Source organism: Armigeres subalbatus, chromosome 1 (genome assembly GCF_024139115.2).
Source record: "Armigeres subalbatus isolate Guangzhou_Male chromosome 1, GZ_Asu_2, whole genome shotgun sequence".
In the NCBI taxonomy this organism is placed as follows: Eukaryota; Metazoa; Arthropoda; class Insecta; order Diptera; family Culicidae; genus Armigeres; species Armigeres subalbatus.
Window position 1 is genome coordinate 92,583,962 of NC_085139.1, and position 12,715 is coordinate 92,596,676.

Sequence of the window (12,715 nt, forward strand, 5' to 3'; positions counted from 1 at the left end):
TGAACGTTAACGATTGTCTTTTTTCAGGATCATCATCAAAATTGAACTACTTTTCATCCATATATTATATTATATCAAGGATATAAAAATCAGTTACACCGTTACACTAAGCATTAGGGAGGCTTGAATTAAATAATAAGAAAATAAAGATATAACCTTAATGCCAGACAACGCTGATCCTCTAGGAATTAGAGAGGCAGTGAAATATGTTAAGGAATTTGATGGGAGTTCAAATAACATTGTTAGAACATACTTTTACCTGCGTTGACTACACCTACTTTTACCTAAGGAAGTATTAGCGCAGTCAAAAAAAAAACAAAGTAATGCTGAACTAAAACAAAAACTCAAGGAAACTCTTGAGAAACGAATTTGGTGACTTATCTACGGATTTAATACGCAAAAAATATGCAATGACGAGTTTTGCATATCTAAATCAATTTTAATTTTATTTTTGATTTACATAGAAAAAATAAAAAGTGAGGACACACAACGGCGCCTTCACTTTTTTACATAATTCCGTTTTCGTCGTGTATTTTGCCCTAAACTCCGGAAAATAATAGCCGATCTGATACTATTTCAAAGGAAAACAATGAAACAATTTTCCCCGTTGAATAAAAATTGTAAGTAACAAAAGGTGTTTTTTTCTCTCACACACATAAACAAACAGACCTTAATCACCTCAATGCATCGAGCTGGCCTACAGCATATGCCTTCCTTCTGGAAGCACCTTGAAAATACGAGAAAGACTAAACCGCCGCAACTAAATAAAAATTACTTTCTACCGGTAATCTCATTCATCCATAATAGAACGAAAAAAAATCCCTTCACATCTTTGAATTACACAAAAAAATGCCACTTGACAAACAATGTAAAATAAAAATTCGTCTTCAAATCAAACGCTATTGATTTGCCGCCATAATCATCACAGTTTTGTAAAAAAAACAACACATTTACGCCGCATTGTGCCGGCACTTCCAGCCACTATCCGGCCCAGAATCGAACCAAACCAAATCGATTATTTCCCCCCAATCACCCCTATTATAGAAGTGTGTATGCTTTGACAGTGTTTTGAAAATACCTAATTCCAATTCCGTTAGACCGCGTGCACCGACTCCTGGTGGAAGTTGCAATCGCGCTGCCTCATGAACGTCCGCGGGCAATACATACAGCGGAACGTCTCCAGCGGTGGATGCATGTACGAGTCCTCCGAGTGGTATTTATCTTTGTGGGCCTGCAGCAACCGATAGCGGTCGTACATCATGCCGCACTCGTCGCAGGGGAACCGCAGCTCTGAGGTATGCAAACGGGAATGCGTTCGCAGGGTGTTGGCCTTGGTGAATACCTTGGGGCAGTGTTGACACTTGAACCCGACGGACGTGATCTTGCGGTTCGAGCGGCTCTTGCGTTTGATTAGACACGTCTCGCAGTGATGCGGGCGTACGTTCGGGTGGTTCGCCAGATGATCATCCCAATTATCCCGATTTTTAAACGTTGACACACAAATGGTACAGCGGCACAGTTTGTATGGCCTGCTGGTGGATGGCGCAGGAGGTGGCGGAGGCTGCTCAGAGTCTGGAATGTTGACTTTGTCTTCGGGGTTTCCCGGAGAATGTCTATCCGGTTCCAGCTTGGGTGTGACCAACAACGCAGGAATAACAGAATCGCAAGCCATTTTGTCGATCGTTTCGTCGGGATGTTCCAGGTTGATGTGCCGCTGGCAGGCCTTTTCCGACTCAAACCGTTCGCAACATGTTAGACATACATAGTCTTTGCGCTTTTTAATCTTAGATTTCTTTAGTTCGGGGGTACCATCGTCCCGGTTGTGGTAGCTGCGTTCCATCGAATGAACAATCTTCTGATGAAACACTTTGTCGCGATCGCGTAGGAAGATTCGCGGACAGTAGTCGCAGCTGAAGCGCTGTCCTTGGTAGGGAGCATCTTCCGAGTGGTAGCGTTCTTTGTGAATTTGAAGCGGCCGATTGCGGGCAAACTGAACTCCACACTCGTCGCACGCGAATGGCAACTGACTTTGATGGTATATCATGTGATGCTTGAGCGATTTGAGGGTTTTGAATACTTTTTGACACTTTGGACATCGGTGCAGGGTTATGCTCATGTTGAGCCGAGGGGTGTCAGTGCGATTACTGCCAGATTCTGCATCGCCGTTGGGTTCATTGTCTTGCTTTTCGTCGTCCGTTTCCTCTTCCCCTTCATAATCATCGTAGGAAGTTTCCAGCGTTTCCAATACTGCGTCAGGGATGCGCTCCAACGTCACAACTACGTCACGGATCTCCGGATTTTCCGGAATGCTGGAAATAAAAATTTACGTATTAGTTAGTTATTTTAGAATCGATTAAATCATATCATAGAAGGAGAGTGAATGTATTTTGCAAACACATAACATTAAGAATCGTGAGCAGCTGATTGTAAAATCTTTCAAATCTTAATAGAGGTTTCTAAGCCAAGTTATCATTTTTGCATTCGTATATCATGAGGCTTACACGATGATACTTTTATGCCGAGAGTCGATTTCCAAACCGAAAATTGCCTAAACCGGCACCGGGAATCGAAGTCAGCCACCCTCAGCATTATTATTATTATTTATTCAGACTAAGGCCGAAGTGGCCTGTGCGGTATATAAGAGTCGTCTCCATTCGGCTCGGTCCATGGCTACACGTCGCCAACCACGCAGTCTACGGAGGGTCCGCAAGTCATCTTCCACCTGATCGATCCACCTTGCCCGCTGCGCACCTCGCCTTCTTGTGCCCGTCGGATCGTTGTCGAGAACCATTTTCACCGGGTTACTGTCCGACATTCTGGCTACGTGCCCGGCCCACCGCAGTCGTCCGATTTTCGCGGTGTGAACGATGGATGGTTCTCCCAGTAGCTCATGCAACTCGTGGTTCATTCGCCTCCTCCACGTACCGTCCGCCATCTGCACCCCACCATAGATTGTACGCAGCACTTTCCTTACGAAAACTCCAAGTGCGCGTTGGTCCTCCACGAGCATCGTCCAGGTCTCGTGTCCGTAGAGGACTACCGGTCTAATGAGCGTTTTGTAGATTATCAGTTTGGTACGGCGGCGAACTCTATTCGATCGGAGCGTCTTGCGGAGTCCAAAGTATGTACGATTTCCAGCCACTATGCGTCTCCGAATGTCTCTGCTGGTATCATTTTCGGCAGTCACCAGTGAGCCCAAGTACACAAATTCTTCTACCACCTCGATTTCGTCACCACCGATGCAAACTCGCGGTGGGTGGCTCACATTGTCTTCTCTTGAACCTCTTCCTATCATGTACTTCGTCTTCGACGTGTTGATGACTAGTCCGATCCGCTTGGCTTCCCTCTTCAGTCCGATGTAGGCTTCCTCCATCTTCTCAAAGTTACGTGCCATAATATCTATGTCGTCGGCGAAGCCAAATAGCTAGACGGACTTATTGAAAATTGTACCACTTATGTTGTAATCCCTGCTCTTCGTATTACCCCTTCCAAAGCGATGTTGAATAGCAGACATGAAAGACCATCACCTTGCCGTAACCCTCTGCAGGTTTCGAAGGGACTCAAGAATGCACCTGAAACTTGAACTACGCACATCACCCGATCCATCGTCGCTTTGATCAACCATGTCAGTTTATCCGGAAATCCGTGTTCGTGCATTAGCTGCAATAGCTGGTCCCGATCGATTGTATCACATGCGGCTTTGGAGTCGATGAATAGATGATGTGTGGGCACGTTGTATTCGCGGCATTTCTGCAGTACTTGGCGAATGGCGAACACCTGGTCCGCCTGGTACTGCCCCACGAACTCTCTTGCAATTGGTGTTAGTCATCGGCATAAAATTTGGGAGAGTACCTTGTAGGCGGCGTTCAGCAATGTGATTGCGCGGTAGTAGATGGCCCTTTTTGTAGATAACCTTCCATCCACTCCTGCGACAGAACCTCATCCTCCCTAGCTTTGGTAATCACCCAGTGCAGCGCTCTAGCCAGTGCATCACCACCGTGTTTAAACAGCTCTTCTGGTAGTTGGTCAACTCCAGGGGCTTTGTTGTTTTTCAGCCGGCCGATCTCCTCCTGGACTTCCTGGAGATTCGGAGCAGGGCGTCGCATGTCCTGCGCGCGTTCTCCCAGGTCCATCACCATACCGCCATCTTCGTCTGCCACAGCGCCATTCAGGTGTTCTTCGTAGTGCTGCCGCCACCTTCGGATCACATCACGCTCGTTCGTAAGAAGGTTCCCGTTTATGTCCTTACACATATCAGGCTGTGGCACGTGGCCCTTACGTGAACGGTTCAACTTCTCATAGAACTTTCGTGTGTTATTAGCGCTGTACAGTTGCTCCGTCTCTTCACGGTCTCAATATTCCTGCTGGCGCTTTTTCCTCCGGAAAACCGAGTTTTGTCTATTCCGCGTCCGTTTATATCGCCCATGCTGCATGCTTCTCTTCCACTAACTACTCGCATTCGCCGTCATACCAGTCGTTTTCCTGATCCGGGGGCGCCGTGCCAAGTGCAGTGGTTACGGTGCTACCAATGACGGATCAAATACCTCTCCAGCCATCTTCAAGAGATGCTGCGCCTAGCTGCTCTTTGGTTGGGAGTGCCACTTCCAGCGGCTGTGCGTATTCTTTGGCTAGTCTACTGTCTTGTAGCCGCACAATGTTAAAACGCGGCGTCCGACTTCAACGCGTGTTGTACACTGTCGAGAGTTTTGAGCGCAGGCATACTGCAACGAGGTAGTGGTCGGATTCAATATTCGCACTGCAGTAAGTGCGGACGTTCGTGATGTCGGAGAAGAATTTACCGTCGATTAGAACGTGGTCGATTTGGTTTTCCGTTACTTGATTTGGTGATTTCCATATGGCCTTGTGGATATTTTTGCGGGGAAAGAAGGTGCTTCGGACTACCATTCCGCGGGAGGCGGCGAAGTTTATGCATCGTTGGCCGTTGTCATTCGATACGGTGTGCAGACTATCCGGCCCGATGACCGGTCTATACATTTCCTCCCTTCCTACCTGAGCGTTCATGTCACAGATGACGATTTTGACGTCCCGCAGTGGGCATCCATCGTATGTCTGCACCAGCTGTGCGTAGAACGCTTGTTTCTCGTCTTCGGGTCGGGTCCGTCGAACACATGCGGAACTCAATAAATAATAAGACACTGTGGAAGATTTACGGCAAATTTCTGCAACCGAATTCGCGTCTGTTACATTCTTTATAACCCAAAAATTCTATTCGAGATAAAAATCTTAGCGGAAAGTGGAGGGAGTAGGAAAATAAATCGATTTTTCATCATATTTTTGAATATTTTACTATGATTAAGGCGTTCTCCAAGTTATTTCATGGTCAAATCGTTTTAGACATTACCGTGCATGCACCATACTTTGCGCAGTTAAGGAAATTCAAAATTTAATCAACTCGTGCAACTTATAGAAAGTAGCTATCCGCCTGAAATAGTTTTCATGCTGTAATATTATTATCATACTATTGTTTGAGAACTAAATTTGGAACAAAAATTTAAAATAAATAGTAAATTGAACTTCAAAGCAGACCCCTTATTATATGCCTAACTTTGCGCACATAACATGGAAAATTTCTAACACGAAGCAAGCGTCTATCATACAATTTTTCATCCAAATTTTATTTTTTCAACTAATACTACTATTACAAATGATGTTCATTTCATTTGTAGGCATATATGAGCATATTTGAGAAAATGAGGATGCCCGGCATTATTTTCATATGATTTGACATACTTGGTATATTTTCACGTCTGTTGGTGTATGTACAGCCTCATTTATGTACATTGAACACAGCTAACAAAAGTTCTTTTTGGCGCAAACCCTTTTCCGATGAGGTATATCATAAATGTTTAAAATATCGAAGAAATACGAGTTGTGCGCAAAATTAGGTACACTGTATTGAAAAATGGTTCCTAACATTGCGCATACTATATTTTAACGAAAAATATAAATAACAAACCAAATTCTCATGAGATGGCTTCAACAATATTATAATTATTGGATCCATGTGTAATTAGTTGTCACCGAACGTAAAAAATTACAAAAAATACAATTTTTCGGGTAGACCATCACTTGTCATTTGTGCTAAGAACACGCCATTTTGGTCATTTTCACTGTTTTCAGTACACATTTCAACTATTAAAATGAAAAATGTGCCATTTAACTGCAGAAAAATGCATGCACTGTCATAATAACATGTATATTGTGCTGACAAATTGTAATTATATTTCGAAATTCAATTTAAACGCATTCTATACAAAAATAACCGGAATATGCGCAAAGTTAGGTGCGTGCACGGTACACTATATATTGCTCTCTGAGATACAGGAAAATTATGCGAAGATGAATATTGCACGTGGATACGAAATTAAACTAAAAATAATCAAATTTTGGATATAAAAGCTCACATTTTATACATGAAATGCATTGTATCTCAGAATCAAAAGCCGTTTCAAAGATAGTTCCTTCACAAGAGTTGCTCATAATACTGAATTCTTGATTTTTGCTGGAGGCACCATTATCCTATCATGCTTATACAAAAAGTTAGCTGTTGCGCCGCCCTAGCGGGAGAGCTCCGAACTATATGTTTATCACCATATGAAGGCCTAATTACAACAACTTTGTGTAAGACACCAAACTTCTATGATGCAACCCACTCTAAATTGCTTATATGTACTTGGCTCAATTACACAGATAAAAAAATCCACTGCAATTTACGCTAAAAATCATGCACATAAATGGAACGCCATTATTAGCGTAATTCCATGCGGGATAGGGCCTAAATGTATAAAATATTTGACGTGAATCATCAATATTGCATGCAAGTTGTAAGCAAACTTGTTAGGAAGGGCACCGTTTCAGCGTAGAAAAGCGTAAATTTCCGCATCTCAAGTTTTACACGCTGTTTACTTTTCATTATTTTTTTCTGTGTAGGGACTCCAAACTTTGGTTAATATTTAATTGCATCTTGAAGCACAAGCTAGTGAGGTAATTAATTAGAAATTGTCAATGCCAATCAACTTCTTCCAGACTGATCATTCTCAGACCTCCATACAAACATTGAAAAGCCGCCTTGCAACAGGGCTTTGCAATCCAAAATAGAAGATTGTGTGCTGTCCTGGAGATGTTTAGTCCAGAAAGAATTAGTCAGTTTCGGAAATTCATTTATTTGTTTCTTTCTCGGACCGCGATTCAAGATGCAACCAAAAATTAACTGAAGTTTGGAATCCCTTATTGGTAGTGAAGAAATTTTTCGAAAAAATTAGACCGCGGCTTTGAAATCCAATACGAAAGTTTCGAGTGCTGGAGATGTTTAGTCCAGAGCAGAGATCGTAATGCTCCCTCATGCTCACTCACGCAGATTTTCACCGAAAAATCATTTTGCGGGAAAGAAAAAAAGACCTGATGAGACTATTTCTATTTCTCCCTCACTGTCAATGCCGCGAAAAGTTTATTTGCTCGTTTTCTCACTTCTTTCATCCTTTTCATTACTTCACCAATGCAAACAAGAGTAGCTTTTATGGAACAAGTAGCCTATTCCCTAACAAGCAGTCGATGTGGTGGTGTGGCTAGAGTGAGCGCAACCAAGTGCCGTTTTTGTTGGTGTTCTGAGATCGAATCCCGTTGCGGTCATAATTTTTTTATAAATGCAAACTGAAAATTTTTGCGAAAAATTAGTGAGGCGTAAGAACGATGAAACGAAAAAAGAATTTCATCAGGTAGGCACGATTTTCTTTTATCTTTCAGGCTTGTTCTAGAGAAAAAAAGTAGCGAGTGAAAGATGTTTCTCGCCAGACTTATGGGCCAAACACAATGGATACGTTTGCGTGCGGTTTGACAGTTTTTCCATGGGAAAACTGTCAAAACGCACGCAAACGTATGCATTGTGTTTGGCCCATTAGAAAAAAGATTCTTCTTCGGCCCGACAATCGAAAAGCTTTCCAAGCTTTTGGGAAAAGCTTTCCAAGCTTTTGGGAAAAGCTTTCCAAGCTTTTGGGAAAAGCTTTCCAAGCTTTTGGGAAAAGCTTTCCAAGCTTTTGGGAAAAGCTTTCCAAGCTTTTGGGAAAAGCTTTCCAAGCTTTTGGGAAAAGCTTTCCGAGCTTTTGGGAAAAGCTTTCCGAGCTTTTGGGAAAAGCTTTCCGAGCTTTTGGGAAAAGCTTTCCGAGCTTTTGGGAAAAGCTTTCCGAGCTTTTGGGAAAAGCTTTCCGAGCTTTTGGGAAAAGCTTTCCGAGCTTTTGGGAAAAGCTTTTTGAGCTTTTGGGAAAAGCTTTTTGAGCTTTTGGGAAAAGCTTTTTGAGCTTTTGGGAAAAGCTTTGAGCTTTGGGAAAAGTTTGAGCTTTGGGAAAGCCTGAGCTTTTGGGAAGCTTTCCGAGCTTTGGGAAAAGTCTGAGCTTTTGGGAAAAGCTTTGAGCTTTGGGAAAAAGCTTTGAGCTTTTGGGAAAAGCTTGAGCTTTTGGGAAAAGCTTTGAGCTTTGGGAAAGCTCTGAGCTTTGGGAAAAGCTTTGAGCTTTGGGAAAGTTTGAGCTTTTGGGAAAAGCTTTGAGCTTTGGGAAAAGCTTTGAGCTTTTGGGAAAAGCCTGAGCTTTTGGGAAAGCTTGAGCTTGGGAAAAGCTCTGAGCTTTGGGGAAAAGCCTGAGCTTTTGGGAAAAGCTCTGAGCTTTAAAGTCAGGCTTTGGGAAAGCTTGAGCTTTTGGGAAAAGCTGAGCTTTTGGGAAAGTTTGAGCTTTTGAAAAGCCTGAGCTTTGGGAAAAGCTCGAGCTTTTGGGAAAGCCTGAGCTTTTGGGAAAAGTTTGAGCTTTTGGGAAAAGCTTCCGAGCTTTTGGGAAAGTTTGAGCTTTGGGAAAAGCTTTGAGCTTTGGGAAAAGCTTGAGCTTTTGGGAAAAGCTTTGAGCTTTTGGGAAAGCTTGAGCTTTTGGGAAAAGCTCCAGCTTTTGGGAAAGTTTGAGCTTTTGGGAAAAGCTCTGAGCTTTGGGAAAAGCTTCGAGCTTTTGGGAAAAGCTCTGAGATTTTGGGAAAAGCTTTCCAGGCTTTTGGGAAAAGCTTTCCAGGCTTTTGGGAAAGCACCAGAGCTTTGGGGAAAGCTTTCCAAGCTTTTGGGAAAAGCTTTCCAAGCTTTTGGGAAAAGCTTTCCAAGCTTTTGGGAAAAGCTTTCCAAGCTTTTGGGAAAAGCTTTCCAAGCTTTCGGGAAAAGCTTTTAAAGCTGCATAGGCTTTCGTGAAAAAAAAACTAATTCTCGCTTAACTTTTCAAAAGGACCTAAGTAACATTTTTTTCATGAATTAATTTGAATAGCGCAATCAAGAACAACATGAAAGCAATTGATTGCTGTATTCAAATTAATTCATGAAAAAAATGTTACTTAGGACCTTTTGAAAAGTTAAGCGAGAATTCTCGCTTAACTTTTCAAAGGACCTAAGTAACATTTCCTTCATGAATTAATTTGAATATTGCAATCAATAATCCAATATGAAAGCCTTTGATTGTAGTACCTACTCAAATTAATTTATGAAAAAATGTTACTCTGGTCCTTTTGAAAAGTTAAGCGAGAATTGAAAGCTTTTAAGTAAAGCTCTTAAAACTTTCGGAAAAAGCTTTTATGCAAAATTTGTGTATGCTTTTGAGAAAAGCTTTTTAAACTGTCAGAACAAGTTTTTAGCACCTTAGCAAAGTTTTGCTTTCTCCTAGAGATGTTCTTATTTTTCTCTATAAATAATGTAAAACCACAGACAAACAGACATAACACATTGAACATTCACTTATCAAATTCATCGTCGTTTAAACACTAACGACATCTGTTGATTTCAGTTGGTTGGGCAAATCACGACCCAGATGGCGGTAGTAAGCAAACGTCAAACTAGAGCAAATTCGATGTGCGCGCCACGAGTGATCGATTGGCCAACTAATGATTATTTGAATTGACCAGTAAATCACTGAATGATGGAAATTTGTTGAGTGTTATGTCTGTTTGTCTGTGGTAAAACTGTTACCTAATGATTAAAAAATACAGGAAGTAGTTAAATCAGTAACCAAAGCAACTTACTCATCATTAGTCTCTTCTTCCACGTTTTCCTCGCCAATGTAGTCATCGTCATCATCGCCATCGAAATCGTCCACTTCCTCGTCGATCGTGTACGGCACCACACTCGTTTTCCCCGATTGATTCGTGGTTTTTTCTTCACCCTCTACTCCACCGTCACCATCGGCGGCCTCCTCTAACGATCCGTTTTGTGATGTCTGAAAAATTTCCCGCTGAACGTTTGCATCGTCATAATCGGACACATTATGCGCGACCCGTTCGTGGATTTTGATGTCCTGCTTCCGCACGAAGGTCCGAGTGCAGAAACGACACTTGATTGCTTCGAAGGTTGAATTTTCGCTATGATACTTTGATTTGTGAGCCCGCAAGTAATGCGGACGATTGAACATGGCCATGCAGATGTCACATGGGTAGCGCAACGATCCAGTGTGAATGAACGTGTGCTCCTTCATGACATATTTCTGAGCAAAGGTTTTCGGACAGTACTGGCACTTGAACGGCCGACGAACGTTCACCCCCAGTCGGGTTGGTCTCGGATTCTGGCTCTTGGTTGCCACCAGGGGTTTGACGTCTTTTTTCTGATGATGCAAGGCGGTATGGCTACGGAGCTTTTCCGCTGATCGAAACTGCATTCCACACTGGAGACAACCGAAACTCAGCTCGGTTTGCTGCAGACTACTCGGAGTTGAACTGTTCGATTCCTGCGCCTGCAGTACTTCATTACTGTCAATTTCCGGGTCAAGCTTCTCCTTTTTTACTTTGATCTCTGCCTGATGTACGAGTCTGGTATGCGTTTTGCGGTCAATTTTGCGCAGAAAAATTCTTGGACAAAACTTGCACCGGAAGCGACACTTCAGCGTCTTATCCGCATCGTCACCCTGGTGGTAGCGCTCGCGATGCTTTTGCAGGTAGAATTTGCGATCAAATCGTGCATCACAATCGTCGCACTTGAATGGCAGCTTGCCCTGATGATTGAGTATATGCATCCGGATGGTCTGTCTGGATTTGAACGTTTTGGGGCAAAACGGACATGCCATGATCGAACCAATGGGATGATCCTTGCTGACATGTTCCTCCAGCTCCCGAACGGACGGGAAAATCTTTGTACAGATCGTACAGTTGAGATTGGGACCATCCTGTCCGGCATAAGCCAAAAGCCCTCGCCTCCTCGGCGTGGGTGTGTTGGAAGGGGGAGGTGGCTTGATGGTGACAATGGTCTTCTTGTCCGGCATGCTTTGCATGGTAGATGAAGCTGCTGGGGATGAAGAAAAATATTAATTGGCGAATGCCACTGATAAACTAACAATGTGGTGGAAATAAACAAGAAAATAGCCAACAACAAGGATGTCGAATTAACCGACCCGACATCCGAGCCGAACATTAATCAGCAACATTGAACTCACCTCCGAAGCCAGACGCTGGCGTATTCCTTCCACTCGACAACGTCGGTGTCGATGAATCCATCATACTCGGAACGTACAAATCCGGATGACCCATCTTGACGTGCTGTGTGCGATCACCCTTCCGAGGAAATACCCGCGGACAGAATGGGCACTGCAAGCGGAGTGGAGGATCCTCGGTGGAATCCTTCGAGTGGTACTTTATCCGGTGAGCCTCCAGCGATTTCAGCCGGCTGAACATCGTTCCGCAGTCTTCGCACGGGAACGGAAGAGTGCCCTGGTGCAAACGATTGTGCTCCCAAAGGTTTGCTTTGTTCTTGAAGCTTCTGCTGCACAGGTTGCACTTGAACCGCCTCTCTGCATCTTCCGACGTCGACGTCGCGTCCAGGTTGTCCGACCCATCGCCACCGGCCATGAAATGTGTGGCAAAAGCTGCCAGCGCTTCTGCATTTGGCTTAACGTCTTGCTCCTCAGCCGGTGGTTCATACGACTGCGGTATTACCTTTGAAATGTCTTCATCCATTGGTTGGACATTTTCTTGAACAGATGAAATCCGCAACACCGGTCCATCGGGCTCATCATCATCGTCGTCATCATAATCCCCATCATCATCCTCTATCATAGGAAACTCTGGATTCGTGACCACCACCGGGCCGACCTTTTTAGCGATCATTTGTTTACGTTTGCAACGTATCAACACATCGGACCGCAAACACCGTTCTCGGAACCACTGGAACTGCTCCAAAGACATCAAACACATCCAACACACTGCCGACGGATAGTCATCCTCCAGGGTTATCTGAATCCCGGTGCACTTGTGGATCCTTTCGATCACATCCTGACGAATTCCCTGCCCATCTGGGAACAGCTCTTCAACATCAAGCTCCGAAAAGCACAGGCGGCAAAATTTAGCCGGATCGCCACTAGGCCTAAATCCGGATCGAATGCATCGGCATCAGCATCGGTCCGGAAACGCAGTGGTGTGCGTGTGTTCATGTGTAGGTACATAAATAAGCAAGACAAAAAGAAGACGCAAGCAAATTTTTATAAGAAACAAATTTTAAGATCTCTATTTCATCGCGATGTCTGGCCGCTATGCGGATCTCCACTACTTACACATCCAGTAGGTCATCTCCGGTGGAGATTAACGGGTTCATTTCGCCCCGGGCCTATGATTTAAGAGCTGAAAATTACACTTTTTACACGGACAAGACTTCAGTGTTGTATCAAACTGACCAAACTTTCTTTTCTAGGCCCTGTGA

General features: G+C 43.7%; 1 protein-coding gene across 2 annotated transcripts; it reads right to left on the reverse strand.

Moving 5' to 3' along the window:
* Positions 1-411: 411 nt before the first annotated feature.
* On the reverse strand, positions 412-12,715 carry LOC134202470 (zinc finger protein Xfin-like). Of its 2 annotated transcripts, none has more exons than XM_062677467.1 (4): positions 12,570-12,715; positions 11,457-12,382; positions 10,057-11,305; positions 412-2,309 (listed from the first exon to the last, which is right to left on the reverse strand). In XM_062677467.1, the coding sequence occupies exons 1-4, from the start codon at positions 12,608-12,610 to the stop codon at positions 1,094-1,096; spliced, it is 3,432 nt and encodes a 1,143-aa protein (XP_062533451.1). In that variant the 5' UTR covers positions 12,611-12,715; the 3' UTR covers positions 412-1,093. The 2 variants fall into 2 exon arrangements, with proteins under 2 accessions (XP_062533451.1, XP_062533444.1); XM_062677460.1 differs by having other exon boundaries at positions 10,057-11,308.

Coding starts and splice junctions, on each gene's coding strand:
- LOC134202470 (XM_062677460.1), bottom strand. CDS start 12,610: ATGAACCCGTTAATCTCCACCGGAGATGACCTACTGGATGT. Junction 12,383..12,569: donor GGAGATGACCTACTGGATGT/GTAAGTAGTGGA, acceptor ATCCGGATTTAG/GCCTAGTGGCGATCCGGCTA. Junction 11,309..11,456: donor GCCAGCGTCTGGCTTCGGAG/GTGAGTTCAATG, acceptor CTTCATCCCCAG/CAGCTTCATCTACCATGCAA.